Genomic DNA, 23,132 nt, shown 5'->3' with positions numbered 1-23,132 from the left:
GAGCCTCTGGGGACAATTTCCGCCTTTGCGCGAAAGGGCTGGACTTCTTGGCCAGGAGGACTACGCTGTTCAGGCGCTTGCCCTGTGGTGTGCATACGGGAGCCTTTCCGACAACCTTAGCTAGTGACCTCCAGGGCGGTCCGGATTTAGCCACTCTACATTTGCCCGGACACTTTGCGAGTAAACCTTCCCCGCTCCCCTTCACGGGGATGACACTCCCCTCTCCGGGGGTCAACCAGGGAACTTGAACCAAAGCTGCCTCTTTAAAGCAGGGGTCTCCAACCTTGGCCACTTTAAGACTTGCAGGCTTCAACTTTAAGCTGGCTGGGGAATTCTGGGAGTTGGAGTCCCCAAATCTTAAAAGTTGCCAGACTCCTGCCTTAAAAGTACCATTCTAGCAACTGCATTCTATTCGCAGGGGGTAATATTTTGAGAAAGGTGGAAACGTGGCACGCCTGTTGTAGAAACATCTCTTAAACTGGAATTTGCACATTAAGGTTGAAAGGCTTTGGAAGAAAACAGGCAACTATAATACCAGCAGTAATGGGGAGTTTGGGGCACTGTATGAAAGAGATTCACTCAATATTTGGAGCTGTTGGATTTACTAAATTTGACACAGCAGCTTTGCAAAAACAACCAAAACAATCCCTCGTGCATTGAGACTTCAACATGCTATGTATAGTGACTATATACTATATATAGTGACTATATACCTGATGCTGAGCTGGCTGATTGAACCCAAATGGCCAGAAAATTCCAAGTCTAGAGACTGGTATTTGTAAGATGAAAAGATGAAATAACCACAAAAAAGAGGGCCGCCTTGGAGCTTAAAAGCTCTTAAATTTTGTTAGCGTTTTCCCTATTTTTATTGCGGAAGCTTCTCTAAGCCAGGCTGGGTTTCTGCCACCACTAGATGTCCCTGTTCAATTATCTAATTCAATTATGACATGATTGCAATTTCTTTTGATTGTTGTGAGCTGCCCAGAGTTGTTGGGTTGTGGACAAGTTTAATCTTTCTCCATCATCACCACCCCTCTCAAGTGGTTTCCCAGTTCGTTACTTTCTTAATGCCCTGGATAACAACCTCCAGTCCAGTATATGAGATGGGCAGGAATATGAACCCGCTAAACAATAAATAAATAAATAAGCAGCCAGCCAACCCTCGGGTGGGAGCAGCGGGAGACTTCCTGCAGCCTGTTTTTTTCAGAGCGGAAAGTGTATGTGTGTATGTGTGTATGTGGGGGGAGCGCTACTGACTCTCTCTCTGTGTTTTGCTCAACTCCAGAATGTTCTGGGAACTGGGGAATATCTCTGTTTTTGTTGCTTTGGCTTTCTTATTTTGTTTTGGTACATGTGTAAACTGTGCTTTGTGGTTTTGTCCCTGCTTTGTCTATGGTTGCTTGTTGGAAAGCCAGTTGGAGGGCAATGCAGGAATTATTCTGGATAAGAAAAAAATCTCCTTGGGCCGCCAGTGCTAACCTGCCTTCTGCAGCCTGCTCCTGTTGGAGGTTCTGGCCTGGGTCTCCTGCCACAACGCCTGAGCAGAGACAGCCCCAAATCTTGAGTCCTCCTGGCCTCCCTACTGGATGGGGAGAAGCAGCAGACTGACAAAGTGGTTGGGGAAGAACCAGCCTGGATGAACTATTCTGGGACTCTTGCTGGTCTCCCTCGAGTTCCCAGGCCCTGCTCTGTGTCCTGTCCTTAATTGGCAGCCTGGGAGACAGCGAACCAAGAGAGTTCCTTGTAACAGGCGTTGGAGAAAACCTGCCCTTTGACCGTCACTTCATTCAAATGCCAGGGCATCATCTTCTGAAGCTGCGGCGGCTTTGCTCCACGAAGAACTCTTGCCAAGTGCATGATGGGTGTGTGTGTGTGTGTGTGTGTGTGTATGTTTGTGTGTGAGTTCTGCCGAGCCCAATTTGCGAAGCTCCTAGACTCTTCCTTACCGTGTCAGCTTTCTTGATTTGGTTCCCCCAGGCAGGGCCGATGCAACGGCCGTGTCTGCCCCCCACCCGAGGAACCTTCTGGCCTCTTTGCTCATTTCTCCCAAATTCTGGCCCCAGCCACAAAAGCCACGTCACTGTTGTGAAAGCTTTAGAAAGGTGAAAGGGCTGCATTCAAGCAGCTTTTGGAAATTGGGGTAGGAGGTGGAAACCTGCAGCACTCCTCAAGCCTGCGTGGCTTTGGGAGCAGCAGCATCCAAGATTCCTCAAGGGGAACAGGGGGAGCCCCCCACCCCAATGCACCTTCCGGTTGCTCCCAGGACCATTGGTCACCAATGGTCACACCAGGTCCAGATTTTTGCCTTCACTTTTGTTTGGGGTGGATTTTATTTAGGTGAGCTTCTAGTCCTGTGTGCTCTCCTAGAAATTCAGACCCAGGAATGGGAAGTATCTTCCATAGGAGAGGGAACTTGTGAGTTTCATCCGGCTCAATGATACCTTGTGGTGGTTGAGGACACCTGGGGGATTCCTGGCCAAGGTGTAGAAGAACAGCGATGGGGGTGTTGCAGCAGCACTAGCTAATGACCGCAAAACCTTGAAATCCATTATTCACGGCTTCACCAAGCAGGCCTAAGAGTTTAGGCCTTCGGTATCCTCTTAGTAGCCCCAGCCAAGGACCTCTTCACCTTTGTGGTCACGATCCAAACAGGACTTTGGGTCTCCTGGGGGGCAGCCCAGTTTATCGAAACAGCCCCTTGGCTTCTCCATCAGAAGGAAGGGCGGGGGGCATCAGGCCTGAGCAGGGGGGGGATTCCTGGAGCTGCAGCACCCCCCGATTGCTTTTCTGCAGCACCAGCAGCAGCAGCCGCGTTTGGGTGGCAACCTGGAGTTAGCTTTGCTGGGGAACCTCAAGCGAACCCTTCCGGGGGATGTAGATCTCTCTGCTTGCAATTAGCAATCGCATTTCAGATCCCTCCTACACCCCCTTCGCCTTGGTGATGGCAGAGTGTTTCTTTGCCAAGGCTGAAAACATGATTTCCTCCTATTTCTCTTCTTCCTGCTTGCGCACAATGTTGTCTTGTATAAGAAGCATAAATCAAAGCCTTCTCTGGAAGAAAGCAAGTATATAAATCCTAATTCTTTCAACAGGGAGGAAAAGAGAGAAGACAAGGAGGGGCCTCTTGGTTGGTGTCTGCATTTCGGTCCCTCCTTGGCCCAGTTGTTTCTGAAAGGCGCTTGGAGTACCTGTCCTCCTGCCTTAACAAGTGACTCACTCCAGCATCAAAGAAAATGGTTTGGCAGTTGGGTGCTTCTTCTCAGGGACACCCCATTAACTCTCTCAATCCTGCCAGCCAGGAGGAGCGACTCTGAAACTCAGCTGGAGAATGGGGCCTCCGTTGAGAGGGTCAGCAACTTGGCCCTTTGGCCACATCTGGACTCTTCCTGGGTCAGGTTTACCACCCTTGGCCTGAAACATCAAGAGAAGGATGATCTCTGCTCCTTGGTCAACAGGTTGGTCAAGACTGGAAGACTGGTGGGCTTCCTTGGGCAGTTGGTTGGCCTCCGCAAGAAGGAAGTGCTGGACAAGATGGGCCAAGAATCCAGTCCAGCAGGAATGGCTTAGCCTCTTTATTCCCTGTCTGGAGTTGACGGTTATCGTAAGAGATGGCTGAGCTGCAGAAAGCTGCTGTATCTTTACATGGATTGTAATGATGAGTCATTGGTATCCGTCTCACCTGAAATAATGAGATGCTTAATGCTTAGAGAGGACAAGTCTAATTTTATTGACTTGAAAGTCTCTCTCTCTGCCTCCCTCCTTTGCTTAAAGACAGTCTCTCCTGCCCCTGAACAATTGTGGATGCGGCCCTCATTCAGTGAAAAATCATATTTCATCTCTCATCGTGGAAAGATGTTGGAAGTGGCATAAAGGCTAATAATCTTCCTCAATATTTGTACAGGCTCTTGGGGATAAATAATTCAACTGACATTCTCCATTAAATCTGACTTCAGAAAGCTTTTATGCCAGGATACAGTAGGACATAATGGCTCCTGTTCTTTTAAGTTTTCCTCTTGCAGCTCCTCCTCTCTTCCTCCCCTTCCTTCCTTTCCTCCCTCTCCTCTTCCCTTCCTCCTTTTTCCTTCCTTCCTTCCTTCCTTCCTTCCTTCCTTCCTTCCTTCCTACCAACCAACCAACCAACCAACCAACCTTCAGAGAACCTAATGGCATCCAATAAGTATGGAAAACAGATTATTTGCTGCAGCCAAATAACCCCCTGCTGCTTCCACTATATTTATACCACTGGCCCAAACAAACACCAAGTTATATTTGGAGAGTACTTAATTTCTTTTTTGAGCTGATGGGTTGTTGTTTTTTAATCAAGCCACATGACTTCCCTGTTTGCTTGTGTGCCTTGGTTCTAATCCTTGGGAAAGAGGTTGGGGTCAGAAGCGATTCCTTGTCCTCCTTGTGTGTCTCTCAATGTGGCTCGGACCCCTGAGGATACGCATGCAAGGGAAGACCAACTCCCAGAGGTCATTTCCCACATTAATCATGGAGAAAAGGCATGTCAGTGGAAAACAGGACCGACATCTGGCAAGGCCTCTCCTCCCTCCCTCCCTCCCGGAAACATGTCCTAGGAGAAGAATGAGAGAGAGACCGACCTACTTTGGTCATGCAAGAACCAGAATGGCTGCTTGAGATCCGCCCATCCGGCCTTCACGAAGCTAGTTTGGCCAACAGGTTGGGCAGGTCCAGGAGAAAGGAGCCGCATTTCACCTGTTGCTTGAACCCGGGGCCACCTGGATGCTTTGAGGATCACACCTTGGCACACCAGTTTGCAAGACTCCAAAGGGAGAAGCGACTCCAATTCAAGGCTAGATTCAACAACCAGCATTGGGGGGGAGAAGAACCTGAATAGAATCCCAGTTTGTGTTGAAAGATGGTCAGGGGCCATTCTGAGGGGGTGTCAGGCCAAGCCCTCAGATCCAGGCAAAAGATTGCTTGCAATTTTCACTCTTGGCTTTGCATTCGGGTGTCTCGCCCAGAGACCTCCCTTTAAACCCCCCACCCCCCACCAGCATTTTATATCAGCTCCAGAAACAAGCAATGGGGGGACCAGCAGACACCTGACAGGGCCCTTCCCCATTGGCTTTTCCTCCCTGCCAGGTGAAAAAATTGACGTTTCCTCTACTTGTCCCCTAATGTTTATTTTTGGGCTGGAACACAGCAGGCAGGCTTCCAAAATTCTTCTGTGGTCTACAAACAACAAGCCAACCTCTGCTGATTGGAGATCTTTAGGATTTAATTTAATTTAACTCACCCCTGAGTGCCACAAACAAAATTGAAACTTTTAAATAATTTACTATTTATTTGGTTTTTTTTTTTTCCTTCTTTTCCTGATGACTTTGGAAATCTCCTTTACTTTTCGTTGTGCACTTTTAAAAGTTCGGATTATTGCAACATTTCACCTGAATTCCAAAGGAAAACAGAGAGGGGGCGGGAAAAGGGGAGAAAATACAACGTCGCTTGAGTATATGTAAAATAATAATATTATTATTGTTCATCATAAAAAAGAGATTCTTTTACCCATAAGAAGAATTAATAACTTAATTGTTATTGCACTGGCTACAATTCAGTAGTGGTTTTGTTTTTTGGTTTTTTTTTTCCTTCCATTTTGTGGAACAAGGAGGACCAGAAGAAAGCTGGCAAGGCATGAAGTGGGCAGTGAAGGAAAACGAATGGCTGGAGGCCAACCTGAAAAGACGACAGTAAAAATGGTGACGGGTCCACATCGAATCTACGAAGAGGATCGGATGTGAATGCAGACGTGAAATAAAAGGGATCGAGCTGCCCTCCCATGGGAAGCCTAATCCAGCTGGAACTGGCGGGGTTGGGGTCCCTCCACGGCAGGGGTGTCCAACTTTGACCACTTTAAAACCTGTGGACTTCCAGAATTCCCCATTTCTGAGGAACTCTGGGAGTTGAAGTCCGCAGGTCTTAACCTTGCCAAGGTTGGATACCTTTGCTCGTAGGGATGGGGAAATGGAGGCGGAGAGCGAATTCACTGGTCTTCAGAGTGGACGGTGGTTGGTGCACAATGGTGAGTTAGGGGCGGTTGAGTTAGGGGCGCTCAGCGCCTCCGGCCGACATTTCTGGGGTCGTCCCGATGGGTGGGTTTTCTGCAAAAATATGCATCTGACGGAGAGCTTCCTTGTGGACATTTATGGGCTTGTGTCACGATGTGTCTGCCTGTGATGTGTGTTTTCTTCCATTTCTTTTTCTTTAAAAAAATCTCAAATACATGTTTTTTCTATTTATAGTAACTGCTGATATACAGAACAATATACAACTCGCTTCTGCCTGGTCAGGTGCGCTTCCCGCGACCGCTTTTCGTGCAATAAGAAAAGGTGCCCTTTTGGAAAGAAAGAAAAAAGAGAGAGAGTTTTTCCGAACCAACCCCGGGTTGCCTTTAGAAAAGATAAAAGAAAGGTCTGCAACCCCCCTGGAGGGGTCCGAGGCCACGCTGGGTGAGGGGGAAGGGGAGGAAGAGGGAGGAAAAGGGACGTTGGAACAACTTCTCCTTGTGCTGGGTGGGAAGGAAATCGGGTTCCTTCCGGTTACCCCTGAACCGCTTGGGACGCCTGGAGCTTCTCTGGGACTTTGGTTCCATTTCTACACTAACCGGACCTTCACAGCGAGGAGAAACCAAGGGTCTGGGCGGGGGGGGGTAAGCATCAGCCATGGAGAGGGTGGCTTTCCAACCTGTTTGCCGCTTCGAAGCCACGTGTGGTGGCAAAGCCCTTAAAGTTCACCAAAGACCACCCCCCCTTGGAAGCTATACCGGCTCGTCCACAACCTCTTCTGTGTCGCTTGGGGTCCCTGGAACCTGTCCGTGTTGCGGGAGGGCACAATTCCTGCCCCCTCCAAGGTCTTCTTGGTTTGGCTCAGGGGGGTCGCCAAGAGTCTCCAAAGGGTCTGTTTGCTGCAGCTCCGGACCCTCCGGTGGGGGATCCACAGAGGGGCCCGCAGCTTGGTTGCTCTCTGAGAGGCGTTCGCAGGGTTCACCCGTGGAACCAGGGTCCGTTGGCTCGTAGGAGAAGCTCGGGATGGTTAAATGCTCCCCTCGGCAGGCCAGGGGTGCCCAGCGGTCTGCCTTGCAGGCCAGTTCTCCAGGCTGACCCTCGGCCAGCTCCGAGGGGTCCCTGTAGGCCGTGGACTCGCAGGAGGGCGTCCTCCGTCTCAGCAGGCTGTTCTCAGAGGCTTTGTTGCGCGTCGTGGCGGGGCTGCTTTCTTCCTCCACGGGAGGGTCGATAGAGATGCAGGGGGGGCTCATTTTCTTCTTCCTCCGGATGCCATGCAGGTACTCGGACTCCGACTGCATCTGGAGAGGCAGCCTCCTCCTTTCAGAGGCATCTGCGAAGCCGCGATCCCCGTGGCCGACCGAAGGGCAGATCTCAATGGAGTGCCGTCGCTGGTCGTCCGCCCACGTCGGCTTGGCCAAGAACCCCCGGGTGTCCACGCTGTAGAACTTCTTCAGGTCCTTGTCCTTGCCCTTCCCCATGGTCAAGCTGGTTGTGCTGCAGTTCCTGAAGGGGACGGGGGAGGGCGCCGGGGAGGCGAAAGGGGACTCCGGGCCATCCTGGCTCTCCAGCTGCGCCCCCCAATCCCCGGCGGAGCTGTTGATGTGGCTGACCTCTTCGTCCGCCAAGTCGGAGGACTCGAAGAGGGAGCTGTCCAGGATGCTGCTGTGGGTGGACATCCTGTTTGAGATGCTGTGCTGGCTGAAGGTTTCCCTGGGGGCAGGGATGTTTGAAGGGCGGGGAGGGGAGGGGTGGGGGAGGGGAGGATTGCCTGGGAGGGATGTGGGGGCTGGGGGAGGCTGAGGATCCCCCAAAATACTGTGAGACAACTTTTTCAGGGGTGGGTTTTCACGGGTCTCTGCCTGGGCGCACTGCTTTGTCCCCACCACTGAGCTCTCCAGGGAGTCCTTCCGGACGGCCTCCTGCAAAGCAAACAGATCAAAACAATAGAAGCATTTCCAACACAAGGAGGCCACGTGCATCCAGGAATGGTCCCGTGTTTCGAGGCAGTTGGGGTTCACAGTCCTGTCTTCTCGGGGGGCTCCTCTCTGAAGCGTTGAGTTAGCATAGAAATCCAGGGGAAAGCAGACAGGTCAAAACTGAGCTGGGCCATTTCCGGGAAACGCCCCTTTCATGGAAGTGACTTCTCTGATCCCACCTGTGGATGCCTGCCAAGCAGTCGGCCACACCCTCTGCCCTGCCAGCATGCAAGCTTCTACCTGCACTGGCTGAGAGCATCATGGCAGCATTGCCTCGTGTGACGCGGAAGAGCCAGAGGCTGAGGGGCCGATCCCGCAGTTGGCTGCCTCGGGAGTCAGAGAGGCGTCTGCCAGTGGGGGGGCTGCTGACTCAGCAGAGCAGCGTGGGAATGACCGACAAGGGCCTGGCTCCAGACAGAGCACTGAGGCTGGGGGCACATCGGAAGCCTCTCTGTCTCCTTTCATCTCTGTCCTAAACTCTGGGCTCCGTCCTCCTGCACTGTGTCCGCTCTACAGCCCTTGACGCCACAGAGTCTCAATCAGAACACAGCTGGAAGGGGCCACAGAGGTCTTCTAGTCCAACCCCCTACTCAAGCAGGAGACCCTAGACCACTCCAGACAAGGGGCTGGCCAGACTCTTCTTAGAAACCTCCGCAGCCTCCGAAGGTCAGCCGTTGCCTCTGTGCTTCCTGGCCCTGAATATGTTTCCCATCCCTTTCTGCCTCCCCTCCCCCCACTCGAGAGCACCTGGAGACCAGGAAGCTGACCTGTCTGCACAGCAGCCTGCTGAAGCTGGGGGTGCGAGGGGCAGGGCGAGGGGGTAGAAGCTTCCACGGAGCTCCCGTGTTGTGGCTAGGAGGGGGTGTTGTTGGGCGGAAGGCCAACTGTGGGATCCTCAGTGACGAAGTGACCACCGGCTGAGAATGGATGGATGTGACAGATCCTGGAAGAACAAGGAAGGAGATGATTCATTCCCCAGAAATTCTCCTCTTTCTTTCATTCAAAGCTGAACTAATGTCTGAGGGAAGCCCCTGTTTCCTCTGGTGACCCTTGTGGGGTCTCCCACCATCTCCAGGTGGGAGGCCTTCCTCTTGGCAGAGGGGAGGTCCGCCCTTGGGTGGAAAGCCCGAAGCAGTTCTTGGCCTCAGCTCTAGGCACCCCTTGCTTTGGAAGTTGCACACGACACGTGACAACCTAAATCGGTTGGCAGGAAACGCCGCAGGCCCCGATCCTGACTGCCTTACCTCGGGGTGACTTGCAGGCGAAGGCTTCTAGCTCCCCTTCGTGGAGTGGGAAGGGAGGCTTGGCGGGCATCACAGGGCGGAACATGTAGCTGTCGTTGGGCAGTGAATGCATCCGTGCCACTGAGATCTTGCGAAGGGTCAGAAGGTTCTGGGGGTCCCTGAGACCAGCAGCAGAAGCTCCCTGCAAGTCGGCAAGAAAGGAGGCTGAGATGGTGGGGAAATTGGGGACCGGTAATTCTCGGCAGCTTTGAGATACGTGCGTGGCGGGGTGGTCAGCAAACTGGCTTTCTGAATGAGTGGAACTGCAGGACGGTCCTTTAGCTTGGCTTGCTTAAAACCCGACAGGTGTCCGAGGAGGAGGAGGAGGAGGAGGAGGAGGAGGAGGAGGAGGAGGAGGAGGAGGAGGGATGGGGGAAGCACACCTAGACACGGCCCCCAAGAGACTCAACCCCCTTCTCTTCCATGCCTGGGGAAGGAAGCTCCTTCGGGCTCCTTCTCTAGCTTTTTACCATGACTTGATGCGTCACCAGCAGGGGCGAACCCCCCTTGGAAGGGGTCTGTTGCCCATCCATGGTCCTTTCTGGTGTGCTGACCCCTCTGGACATCTCCAGCTCAATCTCAGCGTCCATCTCGGCATCTTCCTTCGCCTCCTTGTTGCTTTCCTCCAAGTGCTTCATCAGGACGGCCACCACCACGTTGACCAGGACAAACTGGGCGATGAGGACGAAGGTGACGAAGTAAACAGGGGAGATGACGGGCAGGTAGCTGAGGCAGTGCTTGTCATCCCGGTGGCATTCCCGGAGGGTGTCCTGGAAGGAGGACAGGAAAGCAAGGAGGTTACTTCAGGTGGATAAGTCAACTGGGAAGGAACCTTCATGTCCCTGTAAGGTTTCTCCCAAAGATTCAGCATTTAGAGGTGAGCAAACATGGAGGTTCACTGAGCAATAATGGAACTAAAGGCCCATCTGCCCAGCAACGGCCAGCCAGAAGTCTTTGGGAGCAAATATGGGTGAAATGGATGCAAACGTTTTCTCCAAGCTCATCGCAACCTCAATGGCATCTCTAGGGCCATCGTGGTGAATGTCCAGGAAAAGGCTCTTCTCCTCTCTGGATCTTCTAGTTCCCTTTCCAAGGGGTGCAGACTGGGGGCTCTCATTAAATGGAGACCAGGACTCCCACAGATTAATTTTACCTTGTGTAAAGCCTTATTTCCCCCCTCAGAATGGGGCATCTATTTGGGGTACATTTTCTCTATGTTGATCTTGGCTTTTATTCTAGGCAAATAATACACGGAGCTGGTGGAGCAGGGTGGCCTTGAGTCTTCTCTACCACCAGTGTTGGAGATGAGGGCCACAGTCGACTCAAGCTATATCTCAGAGTGACGTCTAAAGTCAACTCAAAGTACAGCCATGGGAAGACAGCTCTGCCGGGACAGGGATGGGGAGGCCTTACCTTCATGATCCCATTCCAGTTGTCCCCAGTGGATACCCTAAAGAGGGTGAGGAAGGCCATCCCAAAGTTGTTGAAGGTAGCATGCCGACTGAGGCCTTCACAAGGATTTTCTTCGCTGCAGTCTATGAAAGAGCAAGGATGAGCCCACTCTTACCTATCAGCTTGGAGAAAGTCCAATGATGGCTTGGAGGTAGCCGAATCTTCCATCATCTGACTCCCAACATTACCGTTTTCTGGGAAACTCCTTCTCTTCTTCATTTGCTTCCTTCTGACCCTCCCCTGCTTCTCTGGAGATACCCACCAGATTCCGGCATCCCCCTTGCCTGGTTGCCTGGTCCCTGGTGGGAACTTAGTTGAGCTGGACAACGGCGAGGTTGGGGTTCTCTCATCTCATGCAAGCCATAGGAACATCTGGCTACGTTCTTCCCTTTCAGCAGAGATAGGATGTTCTCTGGAAAGTCTGGCTGGCATATTAACAGGGTCACCAAGCAACAGAAAAAGGAGAGGAAGACTCACCTAACTTCCCAAATAATTCTACCCCCAGGGCAGCGTAGATGAAGAAAAGGAGCATGAATAGCAGGCCGAGGTTCCCCACCTAGGAAAGGAGAGCGTCAAAAAGTCAGAAATAAGCTGATACCATCTTGCTTAGGTGGGATTTCCTGCTTTAGCCAGAACAGCGGAGTTTTTCCCCCACCTGGTGTCCCCTGGGCAGCTCTAGGGAGGATGGGCAATGACTCACGCAAACACAACTGGGGGAATGAAGGTGTCCTTGCATCTTACATCCACCTGAATCTGCTGCAGAAGATCTCCACTAAGCAAAAGGCGCAAACTACACCTGTATGGGGGCTATCCAGCTTGCATGCGTTCCCAAAGCTTGCAAAGATCTGTAGTGCTCTGTCCCTTCGGGCCGCCTTCAACAGGAACCTAAGACTGAGCGTGAAGGACATGAACATGACTGGTGAAACTGGGCTGGGTCTACGGAGAAGAAACTTTGCCCCTCGGCTGTTTCCTAAGGGCTGGACATTGACACTGTTCTGTTCTGATGGGCCTCTCCAGCTGGGTTACGGCCGCAGAGGGAATTCCCAGAGCTTAGACTGGCAACGAGAGCCCCGGAGAAGACTTGGGGCCAGATAGGGGGGACTCCTATCAGCGGGGTCCTTCTTAATGCAGCATTCCCTGCAGGATGCAACGCAAGACACGCCCTGTCCCCTTGCACCCCACCCTCACCCCCAGGCCCCTCTGCCCCTGAACCGTGTGAAAGATCCTTGATGCCAAGAGAAAAGAGCCAGGTACCAGAATAGCAGAGTTGGAAGGGACCTTGTAGGTCATCTAGTCCAACCCTCCGCCCAAGCAGGAGACCCTACACCATTTCTGACAGATGGCAGTCCAGTTTCTTCTTGGAAGCTTCCAGGGGTGAAGCTCCCACTTCTGTTTTTACAACCTCTTCCCCTTGTTGAGGGGTTCCTGGTGCTCTCTGAGCTCGCTGGTTTCCCCGCAAATGTCTCATCACTCAGACCAGGTCACATCATCAGTGCTAGTGCATTGACTAGCACTGACAATGTTACCCAGTTGGGTCATGAAACGTCTGCAAGAAAACCAGGGAGCTCAGGGAGCACCAGGGACCCCTTGTTTCAACTCTGGACCACCAAGATTCTCCTGTGCTGATTCTCCTTCCCCTTCTTGCTTGATATTCCGAAGCCACAGGCAAGAGGACTTTATCCCATCATAAATAATTATCGGCTCTTCCTCGGTGCTCTGCAGACAAGAGCCCGGAAGCAGAAGTGGCTGTTCTCCTGCTGGGAACCTTCAGCCACTTGAGAGGATGACAGCTTGACAATGTCAGGGCTTAAACAAGAGTGTAAGGCACTTCAGGAAACAGCGGTTTCCTTCTGCTAAGAGAGAGAGAGACAGAGAGAGAGGCCGGGGCGGCTAAATTACAGTGAAGTTCGCTGCTTTTGGGGGACATAGAAAGAGAGGCGAAGTCTCTTCTCCAAGCTTCAGGTTAGAGGTGGGTGAGCTCACCTGGTGGAAAACCCTAAGTCTATTTCAAGGGCCTCAGGAACCGTGGAGAACTGCCCACCCAGAGTCCCCCAGATTTTCCCACCCGTAACTGCCTTGCAGCAAAGGTTCAGGGAGAGAAGCTCATGCGGCCTTGCTCACCCACCCACCCACCCCCGGTTCTTGGGGTGCAACAGGCGGATAGAGGGGGAGACCCTGCTCTCCACCTGGATTGTAAGCAGCCTCGAAAACGCTCGCAGTCAATTTACGCAGCCGCTTTTCAGCTGAATTTACAGGACTGTCGAAATGCAGGTTTTCCCAGGCTGGTGCTTGAGTGGTTAACCCTTGGGGAAATCCCGTGTCCTGGGAGATCCTCAGCTGCAGGCCGGATGTGTGCAGAGCCCTCACCCGAAAAAGGAAAGAGGGGTGAGGAGGGGGGTGAGCAGAGGCGCTGGTGGGGATCGGAGAGGGCAGCGTTTCCATTCAGGCACTGAATGTTTATTTATTTTTATTATTGTTTTGGGGGGTGGGGAGGAGAGGATCCTTCAGCATTTTTTCCCACCCTTGTCCCACATCCGCTCCACTATCTCTCCAGCACGTGGGCAGCCTGCAAATGTATTCCAGAAGGAGGGCAGAGTTTCTCGGGTCTGTTTTTGTCCCCAGATGCTCCTTCCAATGTCACCCTCAACTCAACTGCTGGAGCTTTTGGTGCAGGCTGAAGCTGAGCCCCAGAAGGCTTTGAAGGGGGGTGTGAAAAAGTCAGCTCCCCTTCATGCCCCCCTTCGTGGCAGAGGTGTGTGTGTGTGTGTGTGTGTGTGAGAGAGAGAGAGAGAGAGAGAGAGAGGCCTTGCCTGGCTGAGACTGGCTAAGAGCATCCTCCGAAAAGCCTCTCGCTGGCTGCGGGTTTTGCCTTGTCCCCCACTGTGGGGGTTCAGAGCACTAGGAAGACTTTTCTCAGGGTGGCTGTCCACAAGGCATGGGCAGAGTGCAAAGGAGACCATGAGAACATCTACGCCGTGCCACCCCAGAGACAGACAGAACTGAGGGGTGACCCTGGCTGGTCTTTCGTTGATGGGAGTGCGAAAGGTGAAGCCAGCTTTGAAAAAAGCTTTAGAACTTGGGGACCCAAAGCCATCGACTCGTTATCTCCAGTGCCGAGTTAAAAAGTAAAAAGAGACAAGAGGACAACATTTTGAGCTGCTGGAAGTGGTGCCCTCAGTGCAGTTGGGAAATAATGTTTGGATATATCCCTCTGGGCGTGTCATTTCTTTTTCTCTTGGGCCGAGTCAAAATTGAACATTTTTGGGAAGCTGGAGGCATGGGAGTTGAAAATATATCAGCAGGAGGAGGAGGAGGAGGAGAGGGTGGGGACCTGATATTTAAAAGAGAAAGGAAAATTAGCACCTGCACAACTTTTACCTGGGGGAGGGCCTGAACCACCGTGTCCAGCAAGGCCCGCATCCCTGTGGCCATTTTCAGCAGCTTCAGCACTGGAAAGCAAAGGAAAGAACCATGAACCTCCCTGTTGAGGGGGGGCAGATACTTCTGGGATGCTCGGAGAGACCCTCACTCGGAGAAGCCCCTCACCTCTAGCAATCCTGAGCACCCTCATGATGCGGATAATGGTGGGGTTGATGGGGAGGGCGGCGTTCATTTCGATCTCCTCCAGCGTGATCCCCATGATGGAGAGCAGGACGATGGCCAGATCCAGCTGGTTCCACCTACAAGGGGGCAGGCGCAGGGGCTGAGCTGAGTCAGCAGCCTGCAACAGCCCCATCCCCCCCGCTCCCCCAAATGACCAAAACGAGCCCAGAAGAACATCTCCAACCTGTCCTTGAAGAACCTCCGGAAGCCAAAGGCCACCAGTTTCAAGATGGCTTCGACCACAAAGACGAAGGTGAACAAGTAGTTGCAGTATTTCAGGGCCTCTTCTAGAGACTGCGAGGAAACACAGGAATTGAGGTGGGGGTTTATTTAGGGTCCCCGGATGACTGTGTCAAAGGAATTGAGGAACGGGGTCTCCCCTAGCAGTTCGCAGACGGGACCGTGTCATGGGACCCCTAGACAAAGAATCACCCCTTGTCCTTCACCATGGAAGTTCCACCAGGATCCACCTGAGACTTTCCTTCCTACCTGCCTTCCCAAGAAGTTGCCACAGACTCCTGGCATTCAGCCCTTGCAGGTCTCTCCTGAACTGCCAGTCCTGCATCCCCCCAGGCCACGAGAGAGGCAAGAGAGGCTGCCTTTACCTTGGGCTGATCAAAGTGCTCCATGGACATCGTGATGACGTTGACGCCAATGATAAAAGTGATGAAAAGGTCCAGGTAATGGCTGGTGCAGAGCGAGTGGATGTATTTCCGGGCGGGTGAATAATCGGCATAGTACGGCCGCCGTTGAGCTTCTGCGGGGAAAAGCCCAACAAGGACCCATCAGCTTCTGGGAGCCTCCTGGGCCTTTTCCAATGCAAGCCATGCTGGCATGCAAAACCATGCGAGTTCTGTCCAAGGGGCATGCAGTCCATGGCTCTGTGGATTGTGGGTTTTGTAGTCGAGGCCATCCAAAGGCCGTGGTGCTCCTCCTCTGCCCACCAAGACACAGAGATGGACTCTGTTATGCTTCAGTGTTCTTGGAGGTGAGGTGAAGATTTGCAAGCTCACTAAACCTTTGTCTTAAAAGAGGTCTGGGGTCCTGCCTTTCCCAAAACCACAATTTTGGGGTGTTTTATGAAAGGAAAGCCCAAGGGGCTTCTTGGAAACAAGAGAGGGAGCAATGATAGATTAAAGCCACACAGCAACCAAGGAATCCCATTCCCTTTCACATGTGTGGACCCTCACAGCTTTCCCCAAGCTGGTGCTCTTTAGCGACATTGGGGTTCAGTGCCCATAATTCCCAGCCAACAAGGATTATGGGGGTGAAATCTAATGCACCTCAAGGCACCAGACTGAGAGAACCGGGCACAAGAATGGAAAAGTAGAAATCTCGTACTGGAGGCTTCGTTAAGATCAGAGTTGTCCAACCTTAGCAACTTTAAGACTTGTGGACTTCAACTCCCAGAAATCCCCAGCTGCCTGGGGAAATTCTGGGATTTGAAGTTCATAAGTCTTGAAGTTGCCTAGTTTGGACAACCCTCGTCTAGATGCAAGGGTGGCATTCAAAGGTTTTAACAACCAGTTCTGTGGGCGTGGCTTAGGTGGTGGGCATGGCTTGGTGGTCATATGACTGGGTGGACATGGCTTGGTGGTCATGTTATTGGCTGGGTGTGGCCAACTCAATATCACTCACATCGAGGCACGCATCTCCTCGCCTGGCCTCTCATGACAACAGTTGTAAGTATGGAAAATGGTCATAAGTCACTTTTTTCAGTGCCACTGTAACTTTGAAGGGTCACTCCACACAAGCAAAGTACCAGCAAAGGAGGGGGGAAAAAACTCCAGAGAAGTTCCTGAGACAGGATGTCTAGTCCTGCCAAGAGTGTAATAAGGGTTAACGGAGAGGCAGTTTCTGTCAGCAACCCCAGAATGTTTCCTTCCTGCCTTCCTTACAGGATTAGCCCAGTAATTTCTTCTAACAACCGCTTCTCTGAATTGCTTAGAATGTTAACAACTGGTTCTGGCGAATAGGTGCGAACCTGTAGAATCCCACACCTGTCTAGATGATTTGCTGGTTTTAGCATTGCGGTGTTGTTTAGGACGTTTTCCACCCCTTTTGGAAATCCTCACAAAAATTCAGAATTCTGCCTGTTACTCTCAGCCCAAGTGAGCACAATTTTTCCCATTTGATTCTGGGAGATGCAGGCAGCTGGTTGTTAGAAGAGAGAGAGAGAGAGAGAGAACGGAAAAGACCGGGTAAACCGGAGTTCGCCTAATTCCTCCAGGGGCCCACCTAGTCATTTGCAATCCTCTGTTTCCTGCCCTCGACCCTTTTAATGCCTCCCTGCCAACTGTTACATCGCCAAACGTTTTGCTGATGCAAGACACCGGCCGATCGGAATCTGCAAGCGGAACTAATTGCATCAAAAGAAACCCAGCTGACTGGTAACCCTCTGGCTATTAATCCCTCCCTTCCCTCGATGGCTAAAAAGGACATTTAAATGTGTGTGTGTGTGTGTGTGTGTGTGTGCCTGTGTTTTCCAGGCAAGTGGTTTGAAAGCCTCCCAAAGCAAGCAGGTTTTTCTCTTTCCTGCCTGGCTGCCTTTAGCTCTCAGGGTAATTGGCAGGAGTCCCTCAATCGGCTCCTGAAGCCGCACACGGCGGGTGGGCAGCATGCCACGAGAAGGGCTAATCCTAGCGAGGAGGCATCTTGAAGCACGGGGTGAATTTTGATCCCTGGGAGGAAAGGAAAGAGGGGCTGGGGGGGGTGGGGAGGGTCCGAGGAAGAGGCAGGGCTGCTGTGAGAGCTCTGCTTGAGCGCCATGTGAAGATGGAAAGAAGGCCCCAAAGGGAAGGGCTGCCCCCCTTGACTGAGGAGTTTCCCAGGAAAGCCAACCAGGCTGTTTTCCCTTGAAGACATTTGGCTTCTCATCCAAGAAGCTTCTTCAGTTCTGACTGAATGGTGGAGCATGGAAGGGTTTATATTCATTGTAGTCATCATCTGGTCATCAGTCAGAACTGAAGAAGCTTCTTGGATGAGAAGCAAAATGTCTTCAAGGAAAAACAGCCTGGCTGCCTTTCAAAAAAGCACCTTTTGGGACAGCCATGACCCGGAGGACGGAGAATCTCCAAAGAAAACATGCGGGGTTGGTTTTTCAGATGCGATCTGAGCAGCTCACTGGCTCACAGTGAAGATTTTCTAGGCTTGGAAATGCTAGCCTTCTCTCCTGGAGATGTTGGGCAATACAAAGGATTCTGAACTCAGTCAGGGCCACGAACCAGATCAAAACTCCAAAGTAGGTAGAACTCATTTGGAAGCTTGGGTATCAAGCTCTGGTGCCATATCTCTTGGTCACCGCCGAGGCCTCGAAGCAGGAGCATCAGAGGAAACTCCATGCTCAGAGAGGATCTTCTAGCTGGCAATGACCGTTTGCCTGAGCATTGTCTCAGGGAACCCAGAAGAGCCAATGTCCTCAGTCCCCAGGAACCGTCTCTCTTTGACCTCGGAAAGTCTGGTCCCTCCTCACCTTGTGGGAAAGAGAGATTCACGGGGAGCTCTCCGAGGTGCTGCAACGGATGGTCTACCTGTCCTATTTGGCCTTTTAGGGGCAAATATCCTGCTTGTTTCCATCCCATCCTTTCTTCTTTCTCTTCTGATCCTTTGCTGTTGGATGACCCCATCAGTGTCTAACTCACCCAGGTCAACAACTACCCATTCACTTCCTGCCTTTGAAATACTGGACTGTGGTTCTTGCTGAGTGTTAGGGGTCTGTTGGGGCTTATTCTTATCTTGTAGGTGCTGAGAGGATGCCCTCAAGAACAATTCTAAGGACCACAGCGGCTAACCTCTGCTCTCCTTAAGGAAAGTTTTGATGAATTCTCAACATGCTCCTCCAGGGTTCTCCAGAAAAGAATCCGAAGGCCAACCTCCCTTGAGGTGATGCCCTGCAGATCTCTAGAACTACAATCATTCTAGATGAGGATTAGGGGAATTATAGCCCAAGATATTTGATAGGCTCCAGTTTCAGGTGAACGTGTTGCTTCAATAGAGAGATACATGACAAAGTGGTGGTCTCCTTCTGACGCACAGGTAGAACACACAGACATTACACACAAGCTGAAGAAAAAGGACACCAGGGATCTTGGTTGATCTCCCAAATAGATCACAGCCAAGCAGAAGCTCTGGAGAGAGCCCCAGCATGTGAGCAGAAGGAACATGCAGTTACATTGAAAGTACACTGATGACATAGGAAAAAGCACGACACCCATGTCACACCATGCATGCAATGTCCATTAGAAGAGATGCCAATCCATGCACTGCAGAAGGGGGATACAGAAGGTGCCCGGGGAGACATAAGCTATTTGGTGAGCATAACTGCCCTCTTGATTACGGGGTCGTAGAACCAATGCACAATCCCACTGAAGCCAACGCTTACGCTGTTGCACAGACAAATAGGGGACAAACTCAGACAATGTCTTGTTCTAAATGCTTTTCTGTTCCCCATTGCTTCGTTTTATGACGCTTAGGGCTGGGTCAAAAGCTCATGGGGGTCATAGCAGAAACCTGGGGTCAAGATTCCATCTGGGAATCAGATCCTTGGGTACAGAATGCGTCCCTGTGTTCAGAAACTTCCAGATCTTCTACTTGTCACCTTTGGGTGGTGGAAAACATGGGCACACGTCATGTGCCACATATCCTCAAACTATGTCCTTTGCATCCCTTGCTAGCAGGGAGAAACGAATCTTCTCTGACCTTCTTCCATGGTCCAATCGACTTTCCTACCTGCTTGGCTTTCAAAAGCCAGGGACTTGTGTGGACTTTGGCCAGAAAGACGGAGGTTGCAGCTACCACCCAATCACAGAGGCCACTGGAGGGCTTTGGACCCATCGGTTTCCAGTCCTGCCCACCCCCAAATCTGTAATTATGTCTCTTGGTCCAATCCCTGCTTTACAACGCCTTCCTATAGGATTGCATTCCCACCATCCCTGGAATTCCTCATCTAACACAGGGGACTCCAAACTTAACAACTTCAAGACTTCTGGACTTCAACATAGATGGCTGAGGAATTCTGGGAAGTCCATAAGCCTTAAAGTTGCCAAGTTTGGAGACCCCTGCTCTCACACTCCAGTTTCCCCCTCTAACCAGCCCCCTGGCCTGTTGCTGTCACTGGCAAGGAATAGCCTTGTCCAACCTCTGGTCTCTCACAGACATACCCCATCGAGCCACCCAGAAGCGACAGAGTGTCAGCCACACACTAGATCTTTCTGAGCCCTCCAATTTTCTTTTTGAACATATATGCACCCTAATCCCTTGAATGAAAGGAGAACCCAAGAACCTGCCTTCTTCCAGGTGGCCTCTTGGCTTATCTCAATGAATAGAGTGTAGGTTGCTATAGAGGTCCTGACTTCCAGGTCAACATTCTTTCCTGGTCCTTCTTGGAACCTCAGGAGATAAGAAGTCCTGGGCCTTCTTGCATGCCAGGAGGGTTTTCTGTTGAGCTACAAACCCCTCCCCCCATCTCAAAATCTTTCCTCACAACCTCCATTTCTCTGGTTTCACCCACTTTGTCCCGAACGTCTGAGCTGCTTCTCCTACAACTCACCGTCTCCTGGTCTCCTTTCAACCAACATATTTTCCCCACTGTTGCTTCTTTTTTCTATTAAACGCTCCTGCCATCCAACCCTAATATCTCTCCCCTTCTTGACTTTCCTCTCTGTGGTATATCAATTCTTAAGCCCCCTGGGCAGGTAGTACAAAACTTCTATTTTTCTGTTCAGCGCACTGTTGAAATGGGAAGGGGAAAAAACACATTTCAGAAAATGATTCGGTTTCTGCCTCGACTCTGTGCAGAAGCCTGACCGGAGGCCCCCTTCCGTCTACCGAGATCCTTTACAGGCTGAACGTGCATCTCTTTTAATGGAGTCCATTTAGGGGAACACTTGTTTCCTGCCCTTGAAAAGGGGAGGCCTCCTCATTCCTTCCCTTCTGCTGGTTTTCCACATGCAGGGCCCACGGGCCAAAATCCTCCAGGAAATTTGCAGTCGCTTTTTCCCTGAGGCCCTTTGGTGATGCTTTAAGTCAGCTGAAGTCTTCTTCAGACACAAGGCAAAGCTAGGAGATCCGACTTCACTCACTGGCGATTTGGGGGTTCCAGCAGAGGATCAAAAGCCAGGCCTTAGGAATAGGGAGGCTTGCTCCTTTGAGACCCCCAAAGTTATGGTTCCTCTGCAGGGAGTCTTCCTTGGGTGCCCTGGGAAAACAAGACTCCCAGGGAGCCCCTGAAACCTGGCTGCAAGGACGGAGGAAGGGGGTGCTTTTGCAAGCATATCTGATTAGAGCTTTGATTTGACAAAACGGGGTCCTATAAAGCAGGGAGGACTTGGATATCCTTTCTGCTCTAGGACTTTTCACATCAGATGTTGATCTGTCTAGTTGTCTAAAATCCAGTCTAAGTGATGATGTCTGTACACGCTTTCCATCTTAGAATATTCTGAGTTCCAGGACTTCAGGAAAACTTTCTGCTTGGCCCCCTACCCACAATTCTTTCCAGATGTATGTTAATATTTATACTTCGTTCTTCTTGTAAGAACTATTTGCAACCATGGGGTGGGGGCCGGGTTCTGTTTCGCTCACAAGCTTAAGCCCATCGGTGCTGCCCTGAATCTCCTCCACCCCCTCAATTTCAAATGGCAAAAGAAATGGCAGGGTCACCTCAAAAATTTCAGCCTCCCTTGGGGTTAAACTCTCAAGGCCAAGAATTAGAAGGAGACACCTTGGAGCTCAAATCTTTGTGGTTCTGAAGAAACTAGTACAGGAGGATATTTGTAGATCAGGGTTGAAACGATCAGGGGTCCTTGGTGTCCCTGTGCTTGATGGTTTTCTTGCAGACACTTCATAACCTTCCTAGGTCACATCATCAGTGCAAGAAGAGAGAGGGCTTTGTGGAGAGGAGGAGGAGGAGGAGGAGGAGGAGGAGGAGGAGGAGGAGGAGGAGGAGGAGGAGGAGGAGGAGGACTACTGTGGGGTCCTTGGTGCTCTCTGAGCTGGGTGGTTTTCTTGCAGATGTTTCACAACCCAACTAGGGAACATCATCAGTGCTAGAAGGGAATGGGGATTGTGGAGAGGAGGAGGAGGAGGAGGAGGAGGAGGAGGAGGAGGAGGAGGAGGAGGAGGAGGAGGAGGAGGAGTGAAGGATCCTTTGTGCTCTCTGAACTTGGTCATTTTCTTGCAGACATTTCACTACTCGAACTAGTAATATCATAGCCCTGTTTAGTATCGATGAGTACCTAGTTTGGGTAATGTAATGTCTGCAAGAAAATAGCCAAGCTCGAAGAGCCCCAGGGAGCCCTCCGAAGGAACTTGCACCCAATACCTGCTTTGGGGGACTGTGCTCATGATTCCTATCCATGCTGAGCTGGGACGTTAAGAGAGGAACCTCGTGGATCAGAGAAGAGAGGATGGGCTACCTTCTGGCTCTTAAAGCATCTCCAAAGATGGGAAGGAAAAAGGTCTTTTGGGGTCCCATCACCAACCCGAAGAAAACCAGGCAATAAGGAGGAAGGTCGAGATGGGCGTTGGGAGCAGCAGGCAAGTGTCAGAAAGATTGTGATTGTACCGCTGTCTACCGACCAGACATGTATATCGCCTTACTCCTGCGCTTTTTCTCCAGACGCCGCAGCCGTTTCTCCTCGCGCCGCCGGGCCTCCTCAGCCTCCTGGTGCTGCCGACACTTGTGGAAGTTCTCCACCACCACGCCGACGAACATGTTGAGCACAAAGAAGCTGACGATGAGGAGGAAGGAAATGAAGTAGAGAAGCATCCAGAGGTTATGGTTCCGGCTGGGCTGGCGAGGCGGCCAAAAGGCAGCAGGAAGAGGGGAGAGATGGGGGGTGGGGAGACAAGGAACAATGGCGTATGAGCACAATGGAGATGGAGCCCACCCTCAAGATGAGTGGCTGCCAAGGTCCAGGGAGGGGCAACCTTTCGACCGCCAAGGGTCGAGCCTGGCCGTTGGGCTCCAAAACAGCTGGACCTTCCTGGAAAAGGTGGCATCTTGACCAGCTTACTGGTCAGGGCATCCTCCCCCATGAAATGTGGCCAGGATGCCCCCGGGGCATAATCAACTAGCTTAGCTCAGCTGCCTTAAATAGTTGCATTCTCTTTTTGGAATATCGCCTGTTTGAGTTATTTCTGATTTCAGTTGCATGTTCTGCACCCCGACAGGATAACAACGGGGAGTCTAAAATTAAAAAAAAAACCCTTCAAAGAGAAGACTTCATACTGAGAGGAAGGGAACTTTCCAAAAACAGTTTGGATCTGATAATTCTTGACTATCTTTGTTTTGCTTTTAAACTTAGTTGCACTGCAGGATGTTAAGTCATTTCAGACAAATTTGTTTTCGGAAAGGGAAAGACTTGAAGACTCTGAGACTGTCTTTAATTTGTTTCATGGAATGGCTGGGTGAGCATCCCTGGGTCAGGATGGAAGGGGGTGGGAGAAGTCATCATGGGGGCTTCTGGGAGCTGGAGAATCAGGCCAGCTGAAGGTGAGACCCACCTGGGGCAGCCGCCTCTGTTCAGGAGGTCTCTACAAAGGGCACCCTCAAATAAATCTCTCCAGCAATGTTTGAATGACATCATCCCTAACTGAACCATGATGGATCATCATCATCTGAATGCTACGGGGTCTCTTGCTTGAGCAGGGGGTTGGACCTGACGTCCTCCAGGGTCCCTTCCAACTCTGTTATTCTGTTATCTTCATCATCATCCGTGTGGGTCAATTATCACCTAATGGTTATCTCCCCCTTGTGAATGAATGACCAGCACCTTAGCCAGGATGTCCACCCT

At 51.4% G+C, this 23,132-nt stretch overlaps 1 protein-coding gene across 2 annotated transcripts in view; it reads right to left on the bottom strand.

Moving 5' to 3' along the window:
- Positions 1-6,214: 6,214 nt before the first annotated feature.
- Positions 6,215-23,132, bottom strand: part of CACNA1H (calcium voltage-gated channel subunit alpha1 H) — a 60,588-nt gene continuing 43,670 nt past the window's right edge. The window contains exons 23-33 of one of the 2 annotated variants that reach the window (XM_087912803.1): positions 21,916-22,129; positions 14,946-15,097; positions 14,525-14,634; positions 14,284-14,417; positions 14,116-14,186; positions 11,215-11,293; positions 10,699-10,820; positions 9,756-10,055; positions 9,247-9,427; positions 8,770-8,945; positions 6,215-7,945 (exon numbers count right to left, since the gene is read on the bottom strand). In XM_087912803.1, the coding sequence (XP_087768929.1) occupies positions 6,779-7,945; positions 8,770-8,945; positions 9,247-9,427; positions 9,756-10,055; positions 10,699-10,820; positions 11,215-11,293; positions 14,116-14,186; positions 14,284-14,417; positions 14,525-14,634; positions 14,946-15,097; positions 21,916-22,129 (2,706 nt within the window). In that variant the 3' untranslated portion in view covers positions 6,215-6,778. The remainder of the gene's footprint in view (positions 7,946-8,769; positions 8,946-9,246; positions 9,428-9,755; positions 10,056-10,698; positions 10,821-11,214; positions 11,294-14,115; positions 14,187-14,283; positions 14,418-14,524; positions 14,635-14,945; positions 15,098-21,915; positions 22,130-23,132) is intronic. The other variant, XM_087912804.1, reaches the window with a different exon arrangement.

Source organism: Pseudonaja textilis, chromosome 14, assembly GCF_049901715.1.
Source record: "Pseudonaja textilis isolate UNSWEBS1 chromosome 14, rPseTex1.2, whole genome shotgun sequence".
Classification (NCBI taxonomy): domain Eukaryota; kingdom Metazoa; phylum Chordata; class Lepidosauria; order Squamata; family Elapidae; genus Pseudonaja; species Pseudonaja textilis.
This window is presented reverse-complemented; position numbering and strand designations above follow the sequence as displayed.